General features: G+C 32.5%; 1 protein-coding gene across 3 annotated transcripts; it reads left to right on the top strand.

Moving 5' to 3' along the window:
• Nucleotides 1-3: 3 nt before the first annotated feature.
• LOC128236743 (tyrosine-protein phosphatase 10D-like) lies at nt 4-27,932 on the top strand. Of its 3 annotated transcripts, XM_052951827.1 has the most exons (27): nt 4-313; nt 1,438-1,512; nt 7,805-7,928; nt 8,094-8,324; nt 8,694-8,780; nt 9,260-9,438; nt 11,277-11,321; nt 11,579-11,759; nt 12,056-12,217; nt 13,477-13,608; nt 14,447-14,712; nt 15,110-15,179; nt 15,424-15,579; nt 15,745-15,849; nt 16,332-16,428; nt 16,681-16,872; nt 18,469-18,552; nt 18,854-18,935; nt 19,663-19,765; nt 20,391-20,470; nt 21,090-21,224; nt 22,528-22,662; nt 23,600-23,751; nt 24,197-24,347; nt 24,796-24,892; nt 25,894-25,964; nt 26,513-27,930. In XM_052951827.1, exons 1-26 carry the CDS (start codon nt 311-313, stop codon nt 25,914-25,916), a joined length of 3,147 nt encoding a protein of 1,048 aa, XP_052807787.1. In that variant the 5' UTR covers nt 4-310; the 3' UTR covers nt 25,917-25,964; nt 26,513-27,930. The 3 variants fall into 3 exon arrangements, with proteins under 3 accessions (XP_052807787.1, XP_052807786.1, XP_052807788.1); XM_052951826.1 differs by having other exon boundaries at nt 5-313; nt 25,894-27,932; XM_052951828.1 differs by lacking the exons at nt 4-313; nt 1,438-1,512 and adding an exon at nt 7,655-7,684 and having other exon boundaries at nt 25,894-27,932.
• Nucleotides 27,933-28,000: the final 68 nt, after the last annotated feature.

Below are 28,000 nucleotides of genomic sequence, written 5' to 3'. Positions count from 1 at the left end.
CAATGTATTTGTAATTAAATGAGAAGCATACAAATTAGTTATAATTAATCACAGTCTTTGCAAATGTAAACCATATATTTTAACACAATTAAATTCACTGGATTTAAGTGATTATATTCGTCTTTTATACATTTTGTTTTTGAATTACAAAAATATACATAGAACTGTACTTAAAAAAGCAACGTTTGTTTATTATGCGTGCGCACTTAACAGCCTTGCGTGGTCACGTGACTTTGAAAGAAAGAAGAAGGAACTGAAAGTCGGAGCGATGGAAGTTGTTTATTAACTTGTTTTAGAAGAGACTTTTGTTATGGTAAGTTCATTTAAATACGATTTTTTTTCTTCATGGCTGTATAATTGTTGGTTTATGAATTTAAAGATGCGCTCTTACTCCCAAATAAGATTTTCCACAATGAATACAAATGTTTGATATACCAAATAAGTATGAATAAATATCGAAAAAAATGCTTCTTATGAAAAATACCGAGTTTCATTTGAAAGAAAGATGCAACAGACACGGTATTTCCACCGTAAGAGACGATAATATATGACAGTAAATCGATTAGCACAAAACTCAACTTATCTTACCAATCGTTAAAAAATTTGCGTTTTCAGCTATTAAATACACGGTCACAATATTGTTATCAGTATTTAATATTTTCCATAAATGCATTATTTAGTAAGTAGCTAAAATTTATCACTTATAACTTATGTTTGTAATACATCTGTATGTCACTATGTTATATATTATATAAATATTGATTTTGAATAAGAGTGTCACTTTAAAGATCTACTGTGGGTTTTATTCTATATAATTTAACAGCTAGTATTTTCATATACTATGTTTATGATAGTATGCAGTATACTTATTCGACCACGGCGGACTAATTTCAATTCAATTGAAGCAATACCTAATGACAAGGTTACTAACATTACTGTCTTATGTAATCATACATTAATTGATGAAAATGTGTTTGGATGTACTGTTGAAATCTTAAATTAAAATATTTTCATGAAAACGGATTCATACTTATCATATCCTGAATCCAAATTTTTTTTCATTGAAAATGTCGATTTCCTGACCTAAACCTACTGATCAAGTGATTATCCCCACTTTTTATTGTTGCCTTTAAGTGTTTTTAGCTGTGCGCATAGAGATGATGTTTTTAAGGATGATGCAAATTGCAAAAAATGAGCTTTGTTTATAAAGTGGGAATGAGTTCAATATGCAAAATTAGACATGTAACTTTCCTGTAGGTTTATTCCAATGGTCACATTTTAATCGATGAATATAAACTTACTTAGACTGCATACAAACTGTATTAACTATTGTATTTGTTTGAGAAATCTATGATATTGATTCTTCAGATCATGATGTTGAAGAGCGTCTTTACCCACTCATTTTGCATTTGATGTTGTATTACCGACATTTTTCAGATGAATGCCTTCAAACGAAGCCAGTGGACGTATTCCCAGGTGTTAATCGTGCACCTAGCAGTTCTTATAATCAATGTAAGTATGTTTCTGCAAATGAAGATTGATTGATTAACTTTATTTTATTATTAATTTAATAATATGTATGCCCACAAAGAATACTTGACATATGGGGCTAAGTGAACCTATGGAACTTGTTAAGAAAACGCTGTTACAAAACCATATACTTGTCAATTGAAAGTGAATTGAATGCTAGTAGATATGTTTGATAGTTCGACGATACTGGCAATCATTGTATCATAACTTTGAGATTTACAATGGTCCGTCAAATGTTTCGTCCTTATTTGCAATATAATAGTTATTATTAACAGGTTTTGTTAAACAGATACAAGTCATACAGACCTAAAAATGGTTTAACATACTGCTGATTTGGTTCAAAGGCTGTTAAGAAATTCTGAAAATAAGCATTGTTTTGCCCTAAAATGCCTTTTATTCCGCAGTTAAAACAAAGCGATCATGCGGGGCTGTTTGACGAAGTATTTAAACATCAATAACATGATATAGATGATAAATAGCCATTTCTGGTTCTGTAGCAGAGTGTATAATAATAAAAAAGAAATAAGAAATCAAGCAAGTATAAAGAGAAAATTAAAAGCAAATCTTCAAAACAGATATATATTATACGTTCAATTGTAAGTCGAATGTACAGAATGTAGTACGGAGCTCGGAGTATTTTTATTCACATACAAAGTGTAGAGGAGAAAAACGTAAATAAAGTGTAAAGTAGTGAACTATATAAAGGGCAGAGTAGTAAAACATGTATTAAGTATAGAGTAGTGAACTATATAAAGTGCAGAGTAGTAAAACGTGTATAAAGTATAGATTAGTGAACTATATAAAGTGCAGAGTAGTAAAACATGTATAAAGTATAGAGTAGTGAACTATATAAAGTGCAGAGTAGTAAAACATGTATAAAGTATAGAGTAGTGAACTATATAAAGTGCAGAGTAGTAAAACGTGTATAAAGTATAGAGTAGTGATCTATATAAAGTTCAGAGTAGTAATACATGTATTAAGTATTGAGTATTTAAACATTTATAAAGTGTAAAGAAGTCAAGTATATAATCTGTTAAGTAGTGAAATATGTACAAAGTGTAAAGAAGTTATTACAAGTATATGAGTATGAAAATATATGTTTAATGTAAAATAGTGAAATATGTTTAAAATGTAGAGTAGTCGAGTATATAACGTTTAGAGTATTAAAATATGTAGTAGTCAAAAATATTATGTGAAGAGCATAACGCATGTATAAAGTATAAAAATATTCAACTAATAACGTGTAGAAAATTGAAAACGTAAAATGTGTAGTGTAGTTATAAATGCGTGAAGTACTGAGAAGATCAGTACATAACATATAAAGTAGTCAAATGGTAAAACATGTATAAAGTGTTTCGTAGCCCAGTCTAGTTTGTTAACATGTATAAAGTGTAATTTAATCAGGTAAATAACGTGTAGAGTATTTAGTTATTACAAGTATACATTTTACATGTTTTAATACTCTACACTATTGTTCATTTATATAACGTAGTACAACATACTTAAAGGAGTCGGTTAAACATATAAAAGGCGAAGAGTATCGAAGTAAAAAACCTACAGAGGAGTAAATGATGTATAAAGTGTGAAGCAATAACAGACACAAATTAACGAGTAGCTAAACGTAGAGTAGTCATGTATAAAGTGTAGAGTAGTAAAACATGTATACAGTATAGAGTAGTAAAACATGTATACAGTGTAGAGTAGTAAAACATGTATACAGTGTAGAGTAGTAAAACATGTATACAGAATAGAGTAGTAAATTATGTAAAGTGTAGAGTAGTAAAACATGTATACAGTACGTGTAGAGTAGTAAAACATGGATACAGTGAAGAGTAGTAAAACATGTATAAAATGAATAGTAGTAAAACATGTATACAGTGTAGAGTAGTAAAACATGCATACAGTGTAGAGTAGTAAAACATGTATACATTATTGAGTAATAAAACATTTATACAGTATAGAGTAGTAATACAAATATACAGTGTAGATAGTAAAACATGAATACAGTGTAGAGTAGTAAAACATGTATAAAGTGTATTGTAGTAAAACATGTATACAGTATAGAGTAGTAAAACATGTAAAGTGTAGAGTAGTTAAACATGTATACAGTACGTGTAGAGTAGTAAAACATGGATACAGTGAAGAGTAGTAAAACATGTATCAAATGAAGAGTAGTAAAACATGTATACAGTGTTGATTAGTAAAACATGTATAAAATGAAGAGTAGTAAAACATGTATACAGTATAGAGTAGTAAAACAAATATACAGTGTAGAGTAGTTAAACATGTATACAATGTAGAGTATTTAAACACGCATGCAGTGTAGAGTTGTAAAACATGTATATAGTATAGAGTAGTAAAACATGTATACATTATAGAGTAATAAAACATGTATACAGTTTAGAGTAGTAAAACATGGATACAGTGTAGAGTAGTAAAGCATGCATACAATGTAGAGTAGTAAAACATGTATACAGTATAGAGAAGTAATACATGTATACAGTGTAGAGTAGTAAAACATGGATAAAGTGTAGAGTAGTAAAACATGTATATAATATAGAATAGTGCAACATGTATAAAGTATAGAGTAGTAAAAGATGTAAACAGTGTAGAGAAGTAAAACATCTATATAGTATAGAGAAGTAAACATGTTAACATTATAAAGTGGTAAAAAGTGGTAAAACTTGTATACAATAAAGAATGGTAAAACATAGTAAAACATGTATATAGTATAAAGTAGTAAAACATGGATACAGTGTAGAGTAGAAAAAAACATGTATACATTATAGAGTTATAAAACATGTATACAGTATAGAGTAGTAAAACAAATATACAGTGTAGAGTAGTAAAACATGTATAAAGTGTAGTGTAGTAAAACATGTATACAGTATAGAGTGGTAAATCATGAATAAAGTGAAAAGTAGTAAAACATGTATAAAGTGAAGAGTAGTAAAACATGTATATAGTATAGAGTAGTAACACATGTTTGAAGTGTAAAGTAGAAAAACATGTATATAGTAAAGAGTAGTAAAACCTGTATAAATGGTAGAGTAGTAAAATATGTATACTGTATAAAGTAGTAAAGCATGTATATAGTGTAGAGTAGTAAAACATGTATACAGTATAGAATAGTAAAACCTGTATACAATGTAGAGTTGTAAAACATGTAAAACAAGTGAAGAGTAGTAAACATTGTATATAATGTAGAGTAGTAAAACATGTATAGAGAGAGCAGTAGTAAAACATGTTTTAAGTGTTAACTATAAACAAATTTTGAATTATTAAACATGAGTAAAGTTTTGTGTAAAATACATGTATATAGTGTACAATGATAAATAATATAACGCGTAGAGTAGTGACACCTGCACAAATTAAACAATAGTCGTGTATATAATGTGTAGATTAGTAAATAATAAATAAAGTATAGATAAATTAAACATCTATTGCGTGTAGAGTGGTCAAACATGTATAAAATGGAGAATGATATAAAATGTATAAAACTTTGTGAAATAGTGTATATGTATATAGTGTAAATTTTAGAGTAAAAATGAATATAGATAGTATAAAATTTAGGGTGATAATGTTTGAATATAGTGTAGAATAAAAATATCAGGTGTATAGCATAAGGTATATAGGTATAAAGGTATTATAAGTTACGGGGTTAGTAGGTGACCCAATATGGGATATACGGGAAAAACGGAACCATAAAGGGTGAGAGCAAATATAGAATTAAAAAAAAAATGTTTAAAGTGTTATGTGACCTGATATATAACGTGTCAAGTATGAAATCATGTATCAAGTGTTATGTGATCAGATATATAACTTGTCGAGTATGAAATCATGTATCAAGTCTTATGTGATCAGAAATATAACGTGTCGAGTATGAAATCATGTATAAAGTGTTATGTGATCAGATATATAACGTGTCGAGTTAGAAGACACGTATAAAGTGTTATGTGATCAGAAATATAACGTGTCGAGTATGAAATCATGTATAAAGTGTTATGTGATCAGATATATAACGTGTCGAGTTAGAAGACACGTATAAAGTGTTATGGGATCCGATATATAACTTGCCGAGTATGTAGACAGATATAAAGTGTTATGGGATCCGATATATAACGTGTCGAGTATGAAATCATGTATAAAGTGTTATGTGATAAGATATATAACGTGTCGAATATGACATCATGTATAAAGTGTTATGTGATCAGATATATAACGTGTCAAGTACGAAATCATGTATAAAGTGTCATGTGATCAGATATATAAAGTGTCGAGTACTAAATCATGTATAAAGTGTTATGTAATCATATATATAACGTGTCGAGTATGAAATCCTGTAAAAGTTGTTATGTGATCAGATATATAACGTGCCGAGTATGAAATCATGTATAAAGTGTTATGTGATCAGATATATAACATGTCGAGTATGAAATCATGTATAAAGTGTTATGTGATCAGATATATAACATGTCGAGTGTGAAGACAGGTATAAAGTGTTATGTGGTCATATATATAACGTGTCAAGCATAAAGAGAGGGATAAAGTGTTATGTGATCACATATATAACGTGTCGAGTATGAAGTCATGTCAAAGTGTTTTGTGATCCGATATATAACGTTTCGAGTATGAAGTCATGTATAAAGTGTTATGTGATCATATATATAACGTGTCGAATACGAAGACATGTATAAAGTGTTATGTGATCAGATATATAACGTGTCAAGCATAAAGAGAGGGATAAAGTGTTATGTGATCACATATATAACGTGTCGAGTATGAAGTCATGTCAAAGTGTTTTGTGATCCGATATATAACGTTTCGAGTATTAAGTCATGTATAAAGTGTTATCTGATCATATATATAACGTGTCGAGTACGAAGACATGTATAAAGTCTAGAGTGGTTAATGGTAGTAACACATGTATAAAGTGTGTAGTAGTCAAGTGAGGAACGAGTAGAGAAGTAAAACAGTTATCAACTGGTCAGATGTAACACGGATATAGTATTAACTTATGTATTAAGTAGTATATGATCAGATATATAACGTGTAGATAATATGTTAACAGTTTACAGTATTCTAAGGTGTGTAGTATAGAGTGTAGGGTATTGTTATTTGTATTTGATTTTAAATTTGCACCGTCTATTTTCTTGATCGGTGACCAAGAATTATTAAGTGAACTTTGTAGAGTTTGAGGGAGTTCTTGAAGATTATTGTTTTGTGATTAAGGGCAAACCTATCTCATCTTGGAATAATTGTAAAATTAAAGTTTCTGAAAAGGTTCACCAGTGCTAGAACATTCATAACTGTTCTAAAAGGATTTCAGTTCAAGCGTTGTCGGAGGTCTCTGAATGAGTTGTTTGATATAGAAATTCACGTATTATGCTCATACAGTGTTTTCAATATTTAATGAAAATTTAGTTTAGTGGACATTAAAAACACCAGGTTTTGAGAATGTATTTTGGGAACTTTTGGATTAGGGACAATATCCTCATTCTAATTAAAATTTATAATTTAAGCTTTACTTATTTAAGGGGTGTTCTTGTTAACTGGTTGTAAACAAATGTTGTTGGTTAAATTAGTAATGCTTATATTGCTTTTAAAAGGTATTAGTTATAAAGTTTGTAATTTTTAACGAAGTTGATCATATAGATTTTCTTTTATGAATGTAAAGAAGTATTATTATAGTAAAGCAAATATAGTGTAGACAAAAGTACAGAATGAACATGGTAGTGCAGCAGAACAATATGTAGTGTTATGTTTTATTTCGAGCAATTATGAAGTTTTAAATGGTAAAGTCATTGTGAAACGTAAGGCGGTAACGTATACATATGAAGTAAAGAACGCAAACAAACATGTCTATAAAGCATAACAAGCGACTAGTTGTATAACAGAAAATCAACCTAAACATGATAACGGAGTAGTGTTGTAACCTTTGAAATATAATTGTAATTAAGCAATGCATGCTGTAGCTTATGAACATGTTTGCTAAGGAGGACTTTAAACAAACAAAAAGTTATTCTTGTATTAAAGCAATCGCTTGTGAAAATGAATAACATTTGAAGTGCCTATACTTGAAATGATATTGAGAACAAGAAGTAGGATCTAGTCAGTTTAACGTCTTACATCATAATGGATGGAAGAACCAAGGGTAAATTTTATTAAGCTAAGAAATTACTTGAGAACATGAATGGATATATTTTAATGATCACAAAATCGTAAATGATTATAATTCATCTGTTATAAAAAATGTCAAATCCTCTTGGAACAGATACAGGTTTTAGAGGCTGCACCTACAAGAGAGTCAACTGAGGCGACGACATATGATACAACCACACCAACTACATCTTTAAACATACTGAGATCTATAAACATACTGGGACCAACAACATACCGTAACTCATCGATAATTTATTTCCACTCTCATGTGATGGCATTTCAATAAACCACATGTTTTGATTAAAACAAACATTCAAGGTGTTTCGATTACAAAGCATACCTGTTTGAATTTCAAATTGTGCTCCATGAACACATTATTTAATAGTTTTATTTAATTTCAGAACCGAGTGAGCCATTAAACGTGGAAGTTGTAGTTCTTGGTAAAACGGTTAACTTAAAGTGGGATACCCCCAAATTCCCAAATGGGGTGATTTCTGCCTACACGGTGTGCTTTGCTTACAAGCACTATTGGGACCAGTCATACTCCGAAACAAACTGCACTAACAAAACAGCGTCGGAAATGGACATGACTGGGAACCACTTTGAAACCAGATTGTCACTTCCGTTTACAGGTACTGTCTACTGGGATAGACCCTTATCTTTTATGTTTGATATTTTTGTCGTCGTTAGCAAAAATTAGTTATGTTGAAGAAAAAAGCGATCTTTTGAATTGTTGCGAGGTTTTGTTTCTCGTACCTATTTACTGTTATTTCAATGGTTCTTTAATTTATTTTTACACATTGTTATGAAATAAATGTAACCTTATCTCTTGCAAAACATTTGTTTTTGTTGTTCAGATGAATACCCCACCATGAGCAATGACGTCATATACTAATATTCAAATATAATTTTAAAAACTGACATGAAACAAGAATCCACACTTAAGAATAGTGAGCATACGATATTATACAGTAATCGATAATTAACTCACCTTTTTTCAGGTGCATTTTTTACATTTTCTGTTGCTGCTGTTAACGAGATGTTTACGGGAAGAGTGGTTTCCGTTGCAAGAAGAACTTATGAATCGAGTAAGTGCATTTAACTTTAAGTTGTATGCGGATTTACAGAAAAACTGCGATCGCTTGCGGACGCCGGGAACCGAGCTAAAACCTCGAGTGATCCGATGTTTTGAACGACCCATTTTAGTATGTAATGCATGTTTTACAATGCATTTGTCGTCAGTTTACTTCGACACCTATTATGTACTTATTTAGGTTTCGATCCAGCGTCAGTATATTTTATATGAAAATCGGAATAATGGTCGGGACTAAGCTTCGACCTCGACTGACCGCCTGTTTGAACGACCGCAGTTTTACTGTAAAAGACATATGTATCATTGACAACACCATAAAATTGATATATACAATATAATTGGAATTATTTCTTTTAAGTGGCTAAGGTTTACACCAAACATATGTATCGAAAATGTTTGGACAAGGGTATTTTGTGACCTACTTTGATTGCATGATAACAGAAGTATCTCTTTACCCCCACCCCCACCCCACAGCACCCGAGAGTGTCACTGGACTGTACGCACAGGCAACAAACACAACCATTACCGTGATCTGGTCACGTCCAGGTGTCCCGAATGGTGATATTGAAAGGTACCAGCTTCAGTGGATTAAAGGAGAAGTCAACTGCGACGTTTTCATCTCAACATACAAGCGTACCTATTTAGCCAGGGAAGTACGGGAAATACTTGGATTTGTTTTTAATTTGTTATTATAATCAAATTATGTTTGATATTTAATATAGCTGTTCGAGTAAAATGGTACTGTTCCGTTGTATAAGGAGTACGTTTGAATCATCCATGTACAATATAGGTGTTCGAGTAAAATGGTACTCTTCCGTTGTATAAGGAGTACGTTTGAATCATCCATGTACAATATAGGTGTTCGAGTAAAATGGTACTCTTCCGTTGTATAAGGAATACGTTTGAATCATCCATGTACAATATAGGTGTTCGAGTAAAATGGTACTCTTCCGTTGTATAAGGAATACGTTTGAATCATCCATGTACAATATAGGTGTTCGAGTAAAATGGTACTCTTCCGTTGTATAAGGAGTACGTTTGAATCATCCATGTACAATATAGGTGTTCGAGTAAAATGGTACTCTTCCGTTGTATAAGGAGTACGTTTGAATCATCCATGTACAATATAGGTGTTCGAGTAAAATGGTACTCTTCCGTTGTATAAGGAGTACGTTTGAATCATCCATGTACAATATAGGTGTTCGAGTAAAATGGTACTCTTCCGTTGTATAAGGAGTACGTTTGAATCATCCATGTACAATATAGGTGTTCGAGTAAAATGGTACTCTTCCGTTGTATAAGGAGTACGTTTGAATCATCCATGTACAATATAGGTGTTCGAGTAAAATGGTACTCTTCCGTTGTATAAGGAATACGTTTGAATCATCCATGTACAATATAGGTGTTCGAGTAAAATGGTACTCTTCCGTTGTATAAGGAGAACGTTTGAATCATCCATGTACAATATAGGTGTTCGAGTAAAATGGTACTCTTCCGTTGTATAAGGAGTACGTTTGAATCATCCATGTACAATATAGGTGTTCGAGTAAAATGGTACTCTTCCGTTGTATAAGGAGTACGTTTGAATCATCCATGTACAATATAGGTGTTCGAGTAAAATGGTACTCTTCCGTTGTATAAGGAGTACGTTTGAATCATCCATGTGACTTAATTTATCATTTGACTTAATTTATCAAAACACAAAAATGCATCTGATTTAGGTACTAGAAAAAAATAGTGTAACGCTTTTTTAATTGGGGAATTTGTGGTCAGGTAGTTATTAATTAAACAAAACTTTGATTAAGGCTAATATTTTTTTATATTTGAGCAGCTATCATGATAATGCATTAAAATGAAAAACAGAGTTTTACATCAACCTATTTCGTGCGCCTTTAAGATGTTTATAAAAATGAAGAGAGAAGATAATGTAATCGATGCTACAAATTCTTGTTCAGTTGGGAAAATGTGAATGCAACGAATCTAAGCTTTAATTGTTCTATTGATTAATCAATGGATGTTTAGTTTCTTACATACATACCATATCCATGTGATCCAAAGGGGTAAGTCCTTAAAACCTGTGTCCATTTTCAAATCTAACATCATTGCACGGTGCTTTTGTTTGGTCCAGTATGTTTTGGCCTGGTTGGTATTCAATATCAAACTTTAGGTAATATAATGGTAAAACATCATAGACCATATTCACAGCATAGGTCAGCTATTAACAAGACAATTTTTTATGCAAAGCATTAAAGACGCCGCCAGTGTTGTTGAAACATGACTAAAAGGAAGCAGATGAAGTTATCTAGCATACCAAATTTAAGGATACAAGCATTCTTCAGTTATTGAAAGAAATCAGAATTTTAGCTCAAGGTCACCTTTGATCTCAAAATAGTTAGAGCGCTGGTCATGTATGAGGGACCTCTACCAAGTTCGAGGTCCCTATGCCTAAGAAGAGTTTTTCAATTATTGATAGGAAACTGTGTATTTTCAGGTTACGATCACACCATCCTTGACCTTTGACCCACTGACATCAGAGGTAATCTCAATCTGAAAGTAGGGTGGTGCCGGCACCCGGTATCACTTTACAGTGATACCGGGATATTATCAGATGACAAATATCGGTATCAAATGACCCGCTATTCATTGCCTATTGAAGGAATGATTATCAGATAAAGATCTCCGTTTTGTATGTTACCCGATTAACGACATCATTCTTAGATTCTATTGAGACTAACATAAAATATCTGCACTGGAACTTTATTAATTTAGTTAATGATAAGTAACATTTGACAGGAACCCTATGATGACAACTGTTTTTCGCCAACGCCTGATCCAATTCGTGTCAACCAAGAGAACATGCGCTATACCATATACAGACTTGAACATAATGAAGAGTATGAGCTATTGGTGACGCCGTTTACAACTACAGGACGAGGGCCTTCCAGTAATATCACACAACGAACAATTGAAACAAGTAAATGTTTAAAATGTTTAAATCACAATGAAATACCAATTGTTTTTGATATAATCGATCAGTTTGGACTTAAATTAGGTAGGGAAAAGCCCAAGGGCTGTGGATTGGCAAATCAAAAAGTAATATAAGGAATATTATGCATTACATAAAGTTTACGTCAAGATACGTTAAATCACTTGGAGTATATTTTGAAAATGGTAAACAATGTATTAATTTAAGCTGGAAGAAAAAATAGAAACCCATTTAGTATGAATATACTGACAAACAATAAACGGTATTTATATGCATTGCATCAGGACCGGGCCCTGTGGGCAATGTAACAATACGCGATATTGAGTCAACGGCGATAAACGTGACATGGACGATTCCTGAAATAAACCCAGATCCAACCAACTACACAGCGGTCGCTTGGAGCATGATACCTAGACAGGAACACACTGCTCGGTGTGAAGTTGAAGGTAAGCGAGAACAAAGAATAAATTATTTCTGTATTTAAAAGCCTTTTTGGGTTTGGAGCAGATACAATTTTCTTTGGTTCTTGGTCATAAAGTGCATTTCACGAATGTTTGCGCTTGCTTTTAACTTATTACTCTTGTCGATTTCAAGAAAATCCGCTTTCAAAGATCATAAATATAATACACAAAACATTCATTATATAATTACTTTTGCCATGTTAATTTCCCTGTAATGTGTACATTGCGACTACATCCAGCATTAACCAGGGTTGTAAAACATTTCAGAGAAAGATACCAGTGAGTTTGAAAATATCCTCGGCAGTCATGTAAACATTCTGTCTTTATGAAAGTCGCCCTTTTAACTCAATTCATGTGATATAAACTGTCTATTTGACGTGTTTCTTCTCTTGTTTTGTCCCTATAAGGTAAGTGCAACCATGGCGGAATAGTTACGGATGCCACCATCAAGTGACAATCGTGTTTGAAAAAGCCGATTATATCAAACAAATAACAAACAAAACAAAATGAACAAATAAAATGGTCATTGTTTTAAAAACGCGATGTAAAAGATGGTAAACGTCACCTTTCAACTACCCTATTGCAATCTGTTTTCTTAATTAACAGTTTTAATAAAGCATGTGGACATGAACATATTTTTTTCCACTAACGGTTTTGTTTATTTTGCATGTTCTTATATCGCCGAACTTTGCCTACTCTCATTAAGAATGTTCAGCTTTCATTATTTCAAAATCCAATAATAATGTATTTCGTTCAGTTATGTTATAACCACCAAGCTCAATATTTAATGCAGAAAATCTTGCAATACGTTGATTAAATCTTTCAATTCATGTCCGATTATGTGGATTAAGTGTAGCAGTTCTTGAAATAGAATATAGGTCGTGCACAGTGCTGCACTGGTAAACAGTCTCAATCAAAACCAGAAGGATTCTTCCATACATCTGACTACAATTTTTTGAAACATCTTTGTTTCTTTATTTTAGAATTAAATTGAGCTCCAAATCGTGAAATATTCTTCCTTTCGTGAGAGTTTTGAAATTAATAAACAAAGTTATATTTAAGATTATCGCGATGAACTTTTATTCTGTTTTAAAACCTCATATTAAAGTATGAAATGTAGCTTAATGAAATAATACTTTGGCATGTTAAGCTTTTTAGCGAAAATTGGGTTTGGTGTCAATTGTGAATACCATTTATGAATCATATGTGCACATACAACACCATGGGTGTAATACACTTCACAGATTACACGACCACTGGATGTGTGATCGAGAATCTCCACGAATTTTGGAGGTATAAGGTTGAGGTCATTGCAAAAACCAGGGGAGGGATCAGTGAACCAACAATCTCTGAGCCTTTCTTTACACAAGAATCAAGTATGTATGTCAGAATCATATTTAAAGCTGCACTCTCACAGATTGACCGTTTTGACATTTTTTTATATTTTTTTTTTGTTTTGGAATGAGCCAATTTTGCGTAAATGCTTGAAACCAATAATACAATATGTATATGAAAAACTATAGAAACAAGCTCAGTAGCCAAAAGTTTAAACATAAACCCGGTTTAATGGCACAAGGTAAACGCCAAAGACATAGAACACAATAACAGAAAATCACAAACAAGAAACATGGAACAACAGCCCAAAACTCGGCAAATAACACAGAGCATGTATGCTATTTAGAAAGAGGCGAGTTTATCAAGGATTGTTTGGTCCCGATTTGGAACGGTCAGTAAAATGTAAAATTACTGGGTGTTTAAACCAGTGTGCGTGCACAACCTCACTCTTATCCCAACAATACTGAATAAAGTGAAAATATTACCTTATATGATGGTATTGAAGGCATTAATATCAAAATCAGCTGATTCTAAGACAAAAACTAAAATAAATGTCAATACTGTCTATCTGTGAGAGTGCAGCTTTAAACATTATTTTGCAAAATGTCAACTGGAATGTTATCCTTCATACTAAGATCAAACCTTAATGAAAGTACCCCGCATATTTGCTGAAAATAATCTGGTTAAAGTTTAATTGAAGTTGATTAGACTTTTTGATTAGCTTATGATTATTATGTAAAGGGTCAATGTTAATCTAATCATATTATTTCAAAGCTCCTACGTAAATTGAACGGATTTATTGGCCCGAATTTAATTGTGTTTGATATTATGCCGATATAATTATGAATCAAATGAAATGGATTTCTGAATTTGTTTTAGCCCCAGGAAAACCGACATCATTTAACGTTATCAAATTCACTGATTTAAAAAACACCTGTGACGCAACAAAGATCAATGTTACCTGGAGCGAACCCAACCTCCAAGACAGAAATGCCAATATCACACGTTATGTTGTCATGAGGGAGTTGCGTAAGACCGAGGTGTTCACATTTACCGTTGATAACCCTCAACCATTTGCGTTTAACAACAGAAAGTTTTCATTGGAACATACAGGTCTCACCGCTAACTGGGGACATCAATGGCAGGTCAGACTGTTTATTTTATTGGATTGTATTCGTATCTTAGTGTCTAGAATAATGTAAATATTTGTAAGTTAAGGATTTGACAAAGAAGTAAATACATGTATATTATAAACGAAATCATTTTTGCGAGAACATGTTGTGGAACATCTAGTGCCCTTCTTTGTGGCGATCGTAAGCCAGCAGATCGTAAAGTCAAAATAATCCACATTTAAAACTAAATTTTAAACTGCCATAACTTTTAATCTTTGTTTTAATTGGCCAGTGAACAATTATTTTGAGCAATTACATATAGCATCAATACTAGAAAAAGCTGTCGTATGATACGTTTAAAGACATGTGATTTTCAGAGCTATAATGGCCTGGTGAACATTTAATAAACATTTGGTACATATTATTACAGCTATATGCTGTTGGAAGAAATGGGGTCAGAGGAAGGCCTGAAAACAAGGTATTTTGGACGGAAGAATGCGGTAAGTTCAGGTTCAACAATGTTGATTACCTTTTCATGCGTTTGTTTTATGGCTCCTAAACTAAATTAACTAAATCATGATGAAATATAAAGAAAAACAAACTTGATTTTTTTTCATATTAGATTCACTGTTGTATTTTTCTAATATCTATTCATGGTAATGTCTTGTACATTTTTCAGTCCATCAATAATAACATAAACATTTTCTTGTTTCAATTTGAATATTTTTATTTTTCATATTAAAGCTCCCCCCAAAATGGACTCTCATATTGAGAAATTAGAGATCACCTCGTCATCGGTGATTTTTAATCTTGATCCTAATTTCTTCAAGAACGAAATACAAGGGAAGATAGTGAAGTATGGAATGGTAGGAGGAAATGTACGGGATGTGGTCAAAAAAGGTATATTTAAGGGAGTTTTGACATAGTAAAGTTATTCTTTGTTAAGAGTGATGACAATACCACACAATATTTTAAATTTTACAGCACTTAACAAAAATCCATATGTAATGATTTGTATTGCGTTGAGCATATATTTAAATGCAAAATATTTCATTTGCTTTTCAGTAAATAGAAACACTGTTTTGAGCCTAGGCAGCTGGAGCAATTTTACATCTTATAACCACCAGGGTGCTTATAGATTCACGTTCAACCTGATACCCATTGTGAATGGTATAGTCTTATGTTTGTTTCTTTCATTTTAAAAATTTGCAATATTCAAAACACTTAAAGTGACACTCTTATTTAAAGTCAATGAATACACATGTATAACAAACATAAATTTTGACTGGTAAACCTTAAACAACATTCTAATTAATGCATTTATGGAAACTATTAATTACTGACAAGATTGCAACCGTGTATTTAATAGCAGAAAACGCAAAAAATATTAAATGATTGTTGGATGCTAAAAGATTCACTGTGGTCTATTATAGTCTCATAAGGTAGAAATACCGTGTTTTATGCTCATTTATTTCAAATTAAATTCGGTATCCTTTATAAGAATCATTGTTACCGACATTTATTCATCTTTTTGGAATATTAAAACAAAATTATTAATTGTGGTAAATCTTATCTGGGAGTAAGAGTGCACCTTTTAGAATCGCTTTTAATTGTAACAATGTTTCCAAAATTTGACTATTCCTTTCCAATAGGTAAACTTCAAGTTGAGGTTGGAAAGAATAGAAACTGCAGAAAAGAGGATCTTAAAGATTTTTGCAATGGGCCGCTTCCTAGTGGATTAGAATTATGGTAAACCGAATTAAACATAAGTGACCAGTCCTTATTTAGTTTAGTTATACGCATTTATTTAACGGAAAGTAGGGAAATTCTTCATTTCATCGATATATACGGGGAGAAGTCGCGTCTGCAACGAAAGCTGAGAGCTGGGTAGAAATCATTACTGTTGCCATTTTCGAGAGGACATGCACATAATTTATTTACCCGGATAATGCATTATGATATTCATTTTCATTGTAATGTTCATACACTTACTTTTGACAGGGTAAAGGCTTATGCCTGCACGAACGTTGCATGCACTGTGTCCGAGCACTATGGACCATTTACAATCCAACAACCACACCAAGATTCGAATGGTGATGTGGATGGGGCCTTGATTGCATTGCCAATTCTTATTGCCATCTTTATCCTCATCTGTATGTTTCTGGTTCTTTGGTGGCGAGGAGCAATTGACCCGTAAGTGTGATTGAATGGTTTAAAAAAGTGTATATGAAAGGTGTGAATCATTGTGTACAAGAAAATTGTACATTGTGTTTGTTTGTTTTTATTTCATTGTTGCATTCAAATGACTTTTTTCGTATAAATATGATTGTTTTTACACATATCACGTGGTATACGTATAACACGCTTTGCGTTGGCAGCATAGTTATTGTATTAATTCAAGTTAAGATATTGTGTATAACTTCTAGTGAAGTTTTTGTAAATTCCTTCTAAACTAGTTATTGTATATATTCTAGTATAGTATAGTTTTTTGTATCTACCTTAAAGTATAGTAGTTGTAAATACATTCTAGAATTGTTTGTGCGTGTACCTTCAAGTATAGTCTTTCTATATACCTTCTACTATAGCTATGGTATAGAACTTCTCATATAGATTTCGTATAAGCCTTCTAGTATAGTTATTGTATATAACTTCTAGTTAAGTTATGTATATAACTACCAATATAGTGTTTATATAAACCTTCTAGTATAGTTATTGTATATAACGTCTAGAATTGTTTTTGTATATACCTTCTTGTTTAGTTATTGTTTAAACCTTCTAGTATATACATTGTTTATACGCTCTAGTATAGTTATTGTATATAACGTCTAGTATAGTTATTGTATATACCTTCTAGTTTAGTTATTGTTTAAACCTTCAAGTATATTCATTGTTTATATGCTGTAGTATAGTTTTGTATATAACTTCTTGTTTAGTTATTGTTTAATCCTTCTAGTATATACATTGTTTAGATGCTATAGTATAGTTTTTGTATATAACTTCTTGTATAGTTTTTGTATATATCTTCTACTTTAGTTATTGTTTAAAACTTCTAGTATAGGGATTGTATATGCAATTTAATATAGATTTGTATATACCTTCTTGTATAGTTTTAGCATAAAACTTCTAGTACTAGTAAATTATTTGTACCTTCTAGTACAGTTTTTGTATATACCTTCTAGTATAGTTGTTGTATATATCTTCTAGTAAAGTTATAGTATAGGTTTTGTATGTAATTTCTAGTATAGGTTTTGTATGAAAATTCTAGTATAGGTTGTGTATGAAATTTCTAGTATAGGTTTTGTATGTAATTTCTAGTATAGTTAAATAATACAGTTATTGTATATGTACTTTTTTTTCAGTTTCGTATTGTTCAGATAATTACAGATCAATTCGTTTAATGTATCTTTTATCTTAATTAAAAGTATTACCTTTGTTTCGAACTTTACATTAACACTAATGTCGAAATTGTAACAAGAGGGGAGTTAAACAGTGATTTAAAAATCTAACGGATACATTACAATGCTATTCATTTATACTGCACACTAGTTATTGAACTTTGTCCATTTTAACATGGTAAAATCAGTAGCGTAAACTGCTTAACCGTCGTTTTCGAAATTATGCAATTATGCTGAAGCGCCCATGTATTATTTCAACAACTGGGGTTTGGATGCAACTACCATTATTTAGACATTATGTCACGATGTGTAAATAATACCAAATGCTGGATTATGAAAATAACGTAATAGCGTAAAAGGACGATCAAATCAATAATGTTGTAAATGCTTCCAGACTTCAGTGGAAAAAACAACTGCTGAGAAAGGGCGAGGAATTTGAAGAACAGGAAACACTTCAAGAGATTGTAGAGCCGAACAGGTCCATACATGTTGCTTATTGTTGTTTTGTCAGTGTATTATAAAGTCTGTAGCCCATGAATATGGGCTTTATACTTGGGAACGATAGGTTAATATGGAAATGAGTAATTGTATTTGATTTTCGGTTAGCTGTAATGTATAGTATATGATTTGTTGTGCTACTGATATATGCATGTATACGAGTATTTGTTTGAAACCTAACTTGTTTAGTCTTGTTAAACTGAATAATTGTTTGTTCAACTGAAGTCCTCACACCGTTACAATAGAATATAAGAAACTTGAAAAACACAGAATCTTTTTAGATCCATTCCAATAGCAACATACAACGAGGCCCTTGCTGACCTTCACAGGGACACACATCTCATCCTGGCAGCTCAGTATGAGGTACGCGCCACTTTGAGCATGAACGCATGTGCAAGAACTTCTATTTAGCACCAAGAAACCTTGGTCTCGCGGTAGAGATGTCTGTTCATGGTTACTTATACAGGATACTGCACGGAACCGAGTGCAATTCATATAAACAAAAAGATGTCTTCACAATCCATCTCATATACGAGTACATTAGAAGAGACACGTTTTGATAGAGTAGTATCCTCTAGTTTTATTGCATTTTCTTTCAATTCAATTCAGAGATTCAGAGTTGTTCTACCTCCCTGTTTGATATTGAATCAAATCGTTCTGACAAAGATGTATGAAATAAGTGCTGAAAGTATTTTGCCCATATACGTTGAACCCTGTGTCGCCTGAATGCACATTATGTTGTCATCTTATAGGGTTCCATAGAAACCTTGTTTCACTGACCGTAATCCAATCATTAAAAGCAATTTTGATGAGTGTGCGGACTGTTTGTGGTGTTTGCATCTGTGTGTGTTGTTTTAAATTGTTTGTGTCTCTAGTTCATTATCGTTTAGCACCTTGCCGTGAGCCCCAAAACAGGGTTTATTGTTATTTATATTTCGATTACTGAGCGTATCCATGTAGTTTTATTGTATTAATGAATTATTTGTTCAAGTATTGAACCTCTAAATGTCATCTTATTACGTTGCCTTATTAACTACAACCACATGAACGAATTTAAATGCTAACATGTAATATGTTTTATTGTTTAAAGGAGATAAAGCGACGAGCGGATCAGATAGGACTGAAGGCCGCCTTCGCGGCTGCCAAACTTGATCCTAACAAGTCCAAAAACAGATGGGCCAATATTCTGCCCTGTAAGTAATATTTATAGAAATGAGCTTCAAAAAACATTCCGATTACATGAATTATTTTCACAATTAAATTTGCTGGTTTGATTCAACACCCTGTTTGTTTGAGTTTATTTATACAAAGTGAGTATGTGAGTCTGGGTACATATAAGGGTTGGGCTGCAATTATGATAAATGCATACATATAGTTGTATACTAAACTGCTCCGACGTTATTTATTCTTATATAAGAACTTCGAAATCTGTAAACACAATGGTAAGTCTAGACTGATACAAGTAGTAGCCACTATCTACTTAAAATGCTATCAATATTTTTGCAAATGAAAGAAGACGTATTCTTGAATTCTTGCTTAGCGCTACTGTACAAGCAACTTGACAAGAATTAAATTGTATACAAAGAAACAGTCAGTGAGCGTTATTCAAATTGTAAGTAAATATATTCAACGTACATGGAATTCGATCCTAAACCGAAAATAAGAAAAATCAATTTGGACTTTAATTAGACAGTGTTTTAGATTAAATATGATTCGGGAATATGTCTTTCAGTGTTAATGTAGATACTTTTATTAACTTCACGTTTAACACTAATGCACCGCCATTGTCTAACAAAGTTATATTATTACTAAATCAAGTCGACCATAGCCGGGTAAAACTTCAACAGTTGGATGACGATTGCCCCGAATCAGACTATATCAATGCTAACTATTTGTCTGTAAGTTAAAACGCTGGTAAACTGTAATCACGCTGCTAGTCTAGTCTTGGTTGCATCTTGCCTAGAGTACAAACTAGTTCACATAAATGCTTCATATAAAAAATATACATTATCCAGAAAATATGCCATCAATTGTCAAGTGTGAAGATTTCTAAAGCACGCCTTGTATGTAGACAGTATATTAGTCTTAGAGGTTTCGCTTGTAAAGTTCTAAATCCTATATTAAGCATGTATTTAGAATACTTGTAAGCAAGAACAGAGGGAATACATATATCATTCCGAAATGCTTAGCTGTTAGGTATAAGCTTATTATAAGCCAACAGTGAAGGAGTCTTATAGTCAAAATGGCGTTGGACGCATAGATGGGATGTATGCTAAGTACTGCGTGTAATCAATGCATGCTCTCCATTACTGGGGGAATAAAATGTATCTATGCATTTGCATCTTTCTGTCAATTTTTTTTCAGAATTATAGAAACCCAGGTCATTATTTTTCTGAAACTAGTAGTGAATCGTTAATGTTACTTTAATGAAATATCACAGTACTTTAAGTTTTGAATTAATTGATCCAATAATGATTATCACTCTTTGAGTCATTTACTAATTGACATATGTTGTAGGGCTTTCATTATCAACGGGAGTACATAGCAACCCAAGGTCCGTTACCAGGAACGATCGACGACTTCTGGCGAATGGTGTGGGAACAGAACGTCATGATGATCGTAATGTTAACACAATGCAAGGAGGGAAACAAAGTACGTTACATTACAGACTTTTTTGTATTGGAGTTTATATATATCTTCCAGCACTCATTGGCTGCATTTATGTTTCCGATGTACACTAATATGACATTTTAATGCCTACTGACCCGAAATTATTTAAAAGGTTTTTAAGTGTAGTAAAATAATATTTAAATTCATACCAACAATACCATTGCAAACACTCTGTTTTGACATTAAGACTTTGAAAAACGATTATGCAACTTCCGATTTAAGTTGAAATAAAAATACAAAATACAAAAGAGCATAACTGTATATATAATGTAAAGATTATTGATTCATCTTATTAGAAATAATGCACCAGTCAATTGTAACCACGCCCCCCCCCCCCCAGGTCCGGGGAATAGCGGGGACTTTGACTTTCGGTCCAGCCAACCCCGCGTAAAATCTCCGCCCTGCGGGGACGAACTGATGGTCAAATCCCCGCCAAATGCCCCCGCACCCCAGGGAGCCTAGGTAAGGCAAATTCTCCGCCATATTTTGCGCGAAGAAAAAAACACCGCATTCACCCGGTACTGCGGAGTCACCTGAAAGGTAAAAACATGGCCCATTTCCCCGGCTACCCCCGGTTTATCCCCGGACCTGGGGGGCATGGTTACAATTGACTGGTGCAAAAGTAAGCAACACTCTATTTAATGCTAACAAAATTACATGGGTGCTACAGGCATGCACGTTAATTATTATTGCCAATGGTTGAATAACATGAAAAGCTTATTTGTGCATCGGATACATTAAAAGCATTATGCATTCACAATGACCCAGTCTGATTATTTTACACAAACTTTGTAAATTGTTAACACCAAAAACATACTTACTTTAATGAGAGTAAAAGGCAAATGAAGGTTTTAGATGAAAGAGGTTATTTGGATATGGTTAATTACAAACTTTGTACAGTGGCTATTGTTTTTAGTTTTACCATATTCATTTCTGTTATAAGTTGTTCACTGTTTGTATTAAAAATGTCAACATCTCGTCTAAATAAGACCGTTCCAACCGCACAAGGGAGATAACTTCATACATACGTCTTCTCTATATATGTGTGTTGTAATATTGAACTAACAGGTTACAAGTTATGACAAACAAATATACATATTGGTTGAAATTATGAAACAAAGAACCAAAAGGTTTCAAGTGATGGATAACAAGAACGTTTACTCGTGCTGATGACGTTAACGACAACATGGCTATGGCACAAACTCGACTTTTTATCTCAAACAGGCGCCTGTTATAAAAGAATGGCTTTAAGAATGAAAACAATTTTAAATGTCTCTATCTACAGGTGAAATGTGAGATGTACTGGCCGGACACTGTCCAAGAGCCAAAGCAGTACGGAAATGTTGTGGTCAACCCGACCTCGATAACCAACATGAACAAGTTTAACATCAACATCTTCGACATCTCGCACGCCACCGATGTAATGCTTGCAATTATAATAATAATAATAATAATAATAATAATAATAATAATAATAATAATAATGATAATACACAAGATCTCGGCAATGTTTGATTATGATCCGAATCGAATTAGTTGTTTAAGTACAATTGCCTTTGATTTATTTAAAAAAGGCAATTTGTATGTCAAACAAAATGTAAAACTGTTACATCTCTCGGCCAAATCTGACAATTAAAGAAGAATTATTGAACTTGATTTATGCAACCAAAAGGAATGCCATATTTAAAATTGTTTACACAGTAGCACATTCCTGTATACACCAATCCTTTATCATTTTAGAGCGAATATATATGACTTAAATATAAGCAGGACAATTGGTCAAATCTGACTGTAGTTCAAGAGTTATTACACTTTGTTTATAAAACGTCCATAGTAGACATTCAAATCACTCTAGCGGCTTAATTTATGTTCCAATCTTAATCATATTTATCTAGAATATGCATGATCATAAGATTTAGGCTCAGTTCTAGCATAAGCCAAATCACAATTGTAAGTCAAGAGTAATGTGCCCTTGATTTATTGAAAATGCAACAAGTAATTTCATAGAAAAATCTTTCGAACTCAAAAGAGGGTTTAACTCTTCAATCCTAGCATCAGAATGATGGTCTTGTCAGGTGAAAAAGTATGATACTAGCGAAAATTATCTTACGGTCACTAAAAATGCCATGACTACGGTTCTATATATCAGATGATCACCTTAATATTTTTTTATCCAAAATATTTGTCGAAGAAGATTGCTGGTTTTATTCTCAGAATGTAGACCAATAAATCGTGAATGATAGCGTTAACGTGACTGTAGTAAACTTAGGTGAAGTCATTTACATAACAGGTCCATACACGCCGTTAATGTTTCTCGAACAAATATAAATTGCATCATTGCATTATAACATTTATAGGTAACGAAGATTAGGAAAGTTCTGCAATTCCACTACCTGGACTTTATGGATTTCACGGCTGCCGTGGAAGTTGATAATTTCATCGAATTTGTACGCACCGTCCGAGGTCACGTGCCCCACGAAATGACCAGCCCTATGGTAATTCATTGCAGGTAAGCATTATGGTAAAAGAAGCAAACAAACAAACAACAAACTTTTCATTGTAATTAACATTGACATGATAGATAAGCATTCGTGTTTAGTGTTCGTCTTCCAATTTAAAACAAAATTTACGTTAAATTAATTCATATCAACACTTACCAGATATTTCAATGTCGTATGGAAACGTGCTTGCATATGATTACAGACAATTGTTTAAAAAAACATTCATCCGTTGGAGTCATATAACTGGACTACGTTCTACACAACAGTTCTGTCAACTACAGTCTCAAATCCAGATATCTGTTTTCATATTTTTGATGGGGGTTGTACTTACAAAGGAACTCTTTATATAACCATTCAAATGTGCTTTACAGTTGTTGGCATTGTAGTCATGTAATGATACCATTTATGAGACTATAGTTGTAATATCCTCCTACATTCATGTTTATATTTTAGTGCTGGCGTAGGCAGGACGGGCTCTTATATCGCCATAGATCGCTTGCAAGAGTATCTGAACTCTCCCACGTTCAGTTTCGATGACCGCATCAACATTTTCGACATGGTCATGGAAATGAGGGAACAGAGAGTCAACATGGTCCAGACAGAAGTTAGTGGTTTGCCTTTTATAAGTTTTAAATGTAATAAATTTAGATTTGGGTGGCTAAGATTATCTCAATTTTCAAGAAATGGCTGCATTTTGATTGCAGTATCAAGATTACGAGCAAGCAGGTATGTGGTCACATCCATAAAGCTATATATATATATAAATCTATTTTGTAGGACCATACCATAAGCCTTAGCGTTGATCTTTAGACCCAAATTGGGACCATCGTATCGTACTGGCCCTTTTCGAGCTGTTTGTCCAAGTATTAATATAATTTTATAAGAAACAGATTAAAAGATTGTTTTTCGTTTACGTAAGGCACACCTAGTTTGAATGTGGAGGTAATACTTTCAATTCATTAGTGTTTTTATGGCAGTCTTCAATTCAAATTATTGATCTTACAATATTTGGTCGTATACGATCGGTTAAACGCCAACTTTGTTTATTACAGTCTCAGTACATCCTAATCCATGACTGTTTTGAGAGGATGTTGGAGGACAAGAAAACATCACTGCAAACTACACAAACGATGGCAAAACTGGCATACGGTAATATCGTGTTTTACGTGTATAGTCAAGTGTTTTTCTTGTATTGTGTCATGGTTTTCATTTAAAAGCATATTTCTAATAAGATAATAACAACAACTAAATGAAATCAATGGATGAAATTCATGCCGATATAGGGTTTTTAACCTACGACAATGGTGTTAAAGGAATTACAACGCTGTGGATCAATTCCATCGTTAATTCACTATTTTTATTTCTAGCTTCTAACATGCTCGTTCAACGTTAGTTTATACAAATTTATTAAGCTCGGCTCTACAGACAGATGAACGTATCAATCACTCTGATCCGTTTTCTAAGTAAAACTGTACCGTGTCTTTTTTGAGGATTCATAAGAAAGTACTCATGGTTTGAAATCGAACCCATAACCTCTTTGGTGAGAGGCGGACACATTTACCATTCTTATTGGCTTTTAAGGACATATAGATACGACTTTAAAAAACTTAAGTAGTTTCTTAGAAATACATCTCTAAGCTATTTCAATTTTTTACGTCCAGCATTAACGAATCCTTCGAATATAATAAAAAAGAAAAAATGTTTCTTTCAGTGAAAGAAAGCAACATAATTCACCTCGTAAACTCCAAAAGTTAATATTTCGCTCATGGCTAAGCCATTCGTGAAACATAATTTTTAACGCTAACTCGGTGAAATATATAACGATCGTGCAGTGAAACAACTAAGATTAAGTTTGGCCCCAGATAATACCTTAAAAGCAATGTATTGAAAATACTTTATGACTGACCAGTAATTTACTATAGCGATGCATGAAATACTGCAAGTGATGAATGCTCGTTTCTTTTATGACTTCATTTTTTGCAAAATGAGGATTTGTGATGATTGTTTTTTTCGTTATAAGTACATTGATTTATCTATATTGTGTAATAGTTTAAGAAATCATTGTAAATGATATACTGATACACCGTGGTTGAATAATGTCATCGGTAAAAATATAAATAAATAAATAAATCATAAAAACGTATTTTCAGATCAGCAAAGAACAGCGCTCTGAGTGGCAATTGACGCAAATCTGAGAACACTACAATGATACAGTACATATGTAAGCTGTTCTAAGACTGTTTTAATTCAAAGGCAATATGTGTTCTTATTAAGTGTGTTTGCGTGTGCGTGTGTCTGCGCGTGGGTGCGTGTGTGGCTTATTGAAATACAGTGTTCGTGGATGATAATGGGTTTATTCTATATTGATCATATTATATTTCAATGCAAACCAATTGGTGTTATTATTGATAAACATATATGACATCAGTGTTCATGTTGGAACTCATGTTAGGTTTATTGATAAACACCAACTGGTTGAGGGCACAAATCCAAACACTTAATGAGGTTTTTACTTTCATCTTAGAGATTTTTTGTTGTACAGGCTCACAATTTTATTATTTGTATGTCGAAAGTCGTTCGTTTCATAGAGAGAAAATGACCCTTCAATGTATGCTATAAAGGACACAAACCCCGAAAACATAAAAAGGGTTGTTGTTGTTTTTAAATTTTACACCTCTATAAAATACTATGACTAAAATTTGACAAAAGTATACAGAAACAGAAAAGTGTTTGATAAGATTTACCTTTTACGATTTTTTCTTTATTCAGGTGCTGGGATAATAGTGAGGTTTGTGAACGTATACTGGTTTTTAGTTCCCAGTAAATTTACATTTTACTGACCGTTCTAAGGCGGTACCTAACAATCCTTGCTAAATATACCTAGATTTTTATCTATAGTATATATGCTCTGTGCTGTTTGTGGAGTTTGTGTTGTTGTTCCATGTTTCTTGTTTGTGTTTTTGTTTGTAAGTTCTATTTCTTTGGCGTTTACCCAATGCCATTAAACGAGGTTTATGTTTAAACTGTTGGCTACTGAGCTTGTTTCTGTAGTTTTTCACAACAGTATTGAGCTGAAATGCAAATCAAACACATAAAACACTTGATTGGTAATAACCTGCCAAAAGTCAACGTTGCGAAAGAACACGACTTTCTTACTATTAACAATGTTTTTGTTTTTTTAATTTACCACTTTATATGTGCCAAGTTGTAATTTCTTTACTTTGATTTTCTTAACACTCGATTCATGAAAGCAATTTAAATCTAAGATCTGGCATGATTTTATTTATAAATATTTCAAACGCAGGCCAACATAACCGAGAGCAAAGATGTGCACGCGTCATATGACGTCATTTCCCCACATGCTATATTTGGACCTTTAAGCGGGTTGAACAATGAATGTTTTTTTTAGAAAGTCGAAAACTTCCCATTCAAGTATTTTGTTAAGCGTCTGTAATGATTTTGATCGTCAAATTGTGTGTCATTGTAAATGAATGCGTGTTTATACAGGCGTTTGGGATTTATGTATTGTTCGGTTTTGACCCGTGAACTAGTATTGAATCGCTTGTCGGTCAATCGCCAAATATTATTTGCCCGAGTTTTGGTAAGGACAAGTGAACTATAGCCCTGCGGCCGTTGGTCTGAGGGCAAGAGCTTACTTGGTACTTCCACTTCCAATGTCTACTGAAAACTGACCGACAAGGCCTTCAATAAGTTTTATTTTTATTACTTCACATTAACATTGTGAAATATTAAACTATATAATCACCATATATAACAATATACGAAAGTGAAACAGTGTACATGTACCTCTAATATTCTAGAGTGTCTCCTCTTGTTGCTAAGTAAATATAGAATGTTTGTAGAACACATATTTGTTTCGTTACATAAGTAACTACCCAGTAAATTTGAAATTCATTCATTTGTGATTCTTCAATAAGATAAAAGTTGTAAAGCAAGGCTAATTATGTTATTTCGGATCTAACTCTTTATTTTAGCAAATAAGAAAATACTTGCTATATTATCTTATTGAGCAAAGTAAAAAAATATGAAATAATCCAAAACAATTTATTAAATCTTTCACACATAAGAAACTTGTGGACTATTGATGAACGGTCAAATAGCATTATTTATTGACTGTTGATTTCAATGGATAACTAATAAAGTTGTTATTGAGTTGCTAACGTAATATTATTACTATGATTTCTATTTTGTATAAATGATAAGATCTTCAAAGTAATAAATGTTATAATCATATGC

Source organism: Mya arenaria, chromosome 6, assembly GCF_026914265.1.
Source record: "Mya arenaria isolate MELC-2E11 chromosome 6, ASM2691426v1".
Taxonomy (NCBI): domain Eukaryota; kingdom Metazoa; phylum Mollusca; class Bivalvia; order Myida; family Myidae; genus Mya; species Mya arenaria.
Note: the sequence above shows the minus strand (reverse complement) of the source record. Positions and strands in the feature narration are given on the sequence as shown.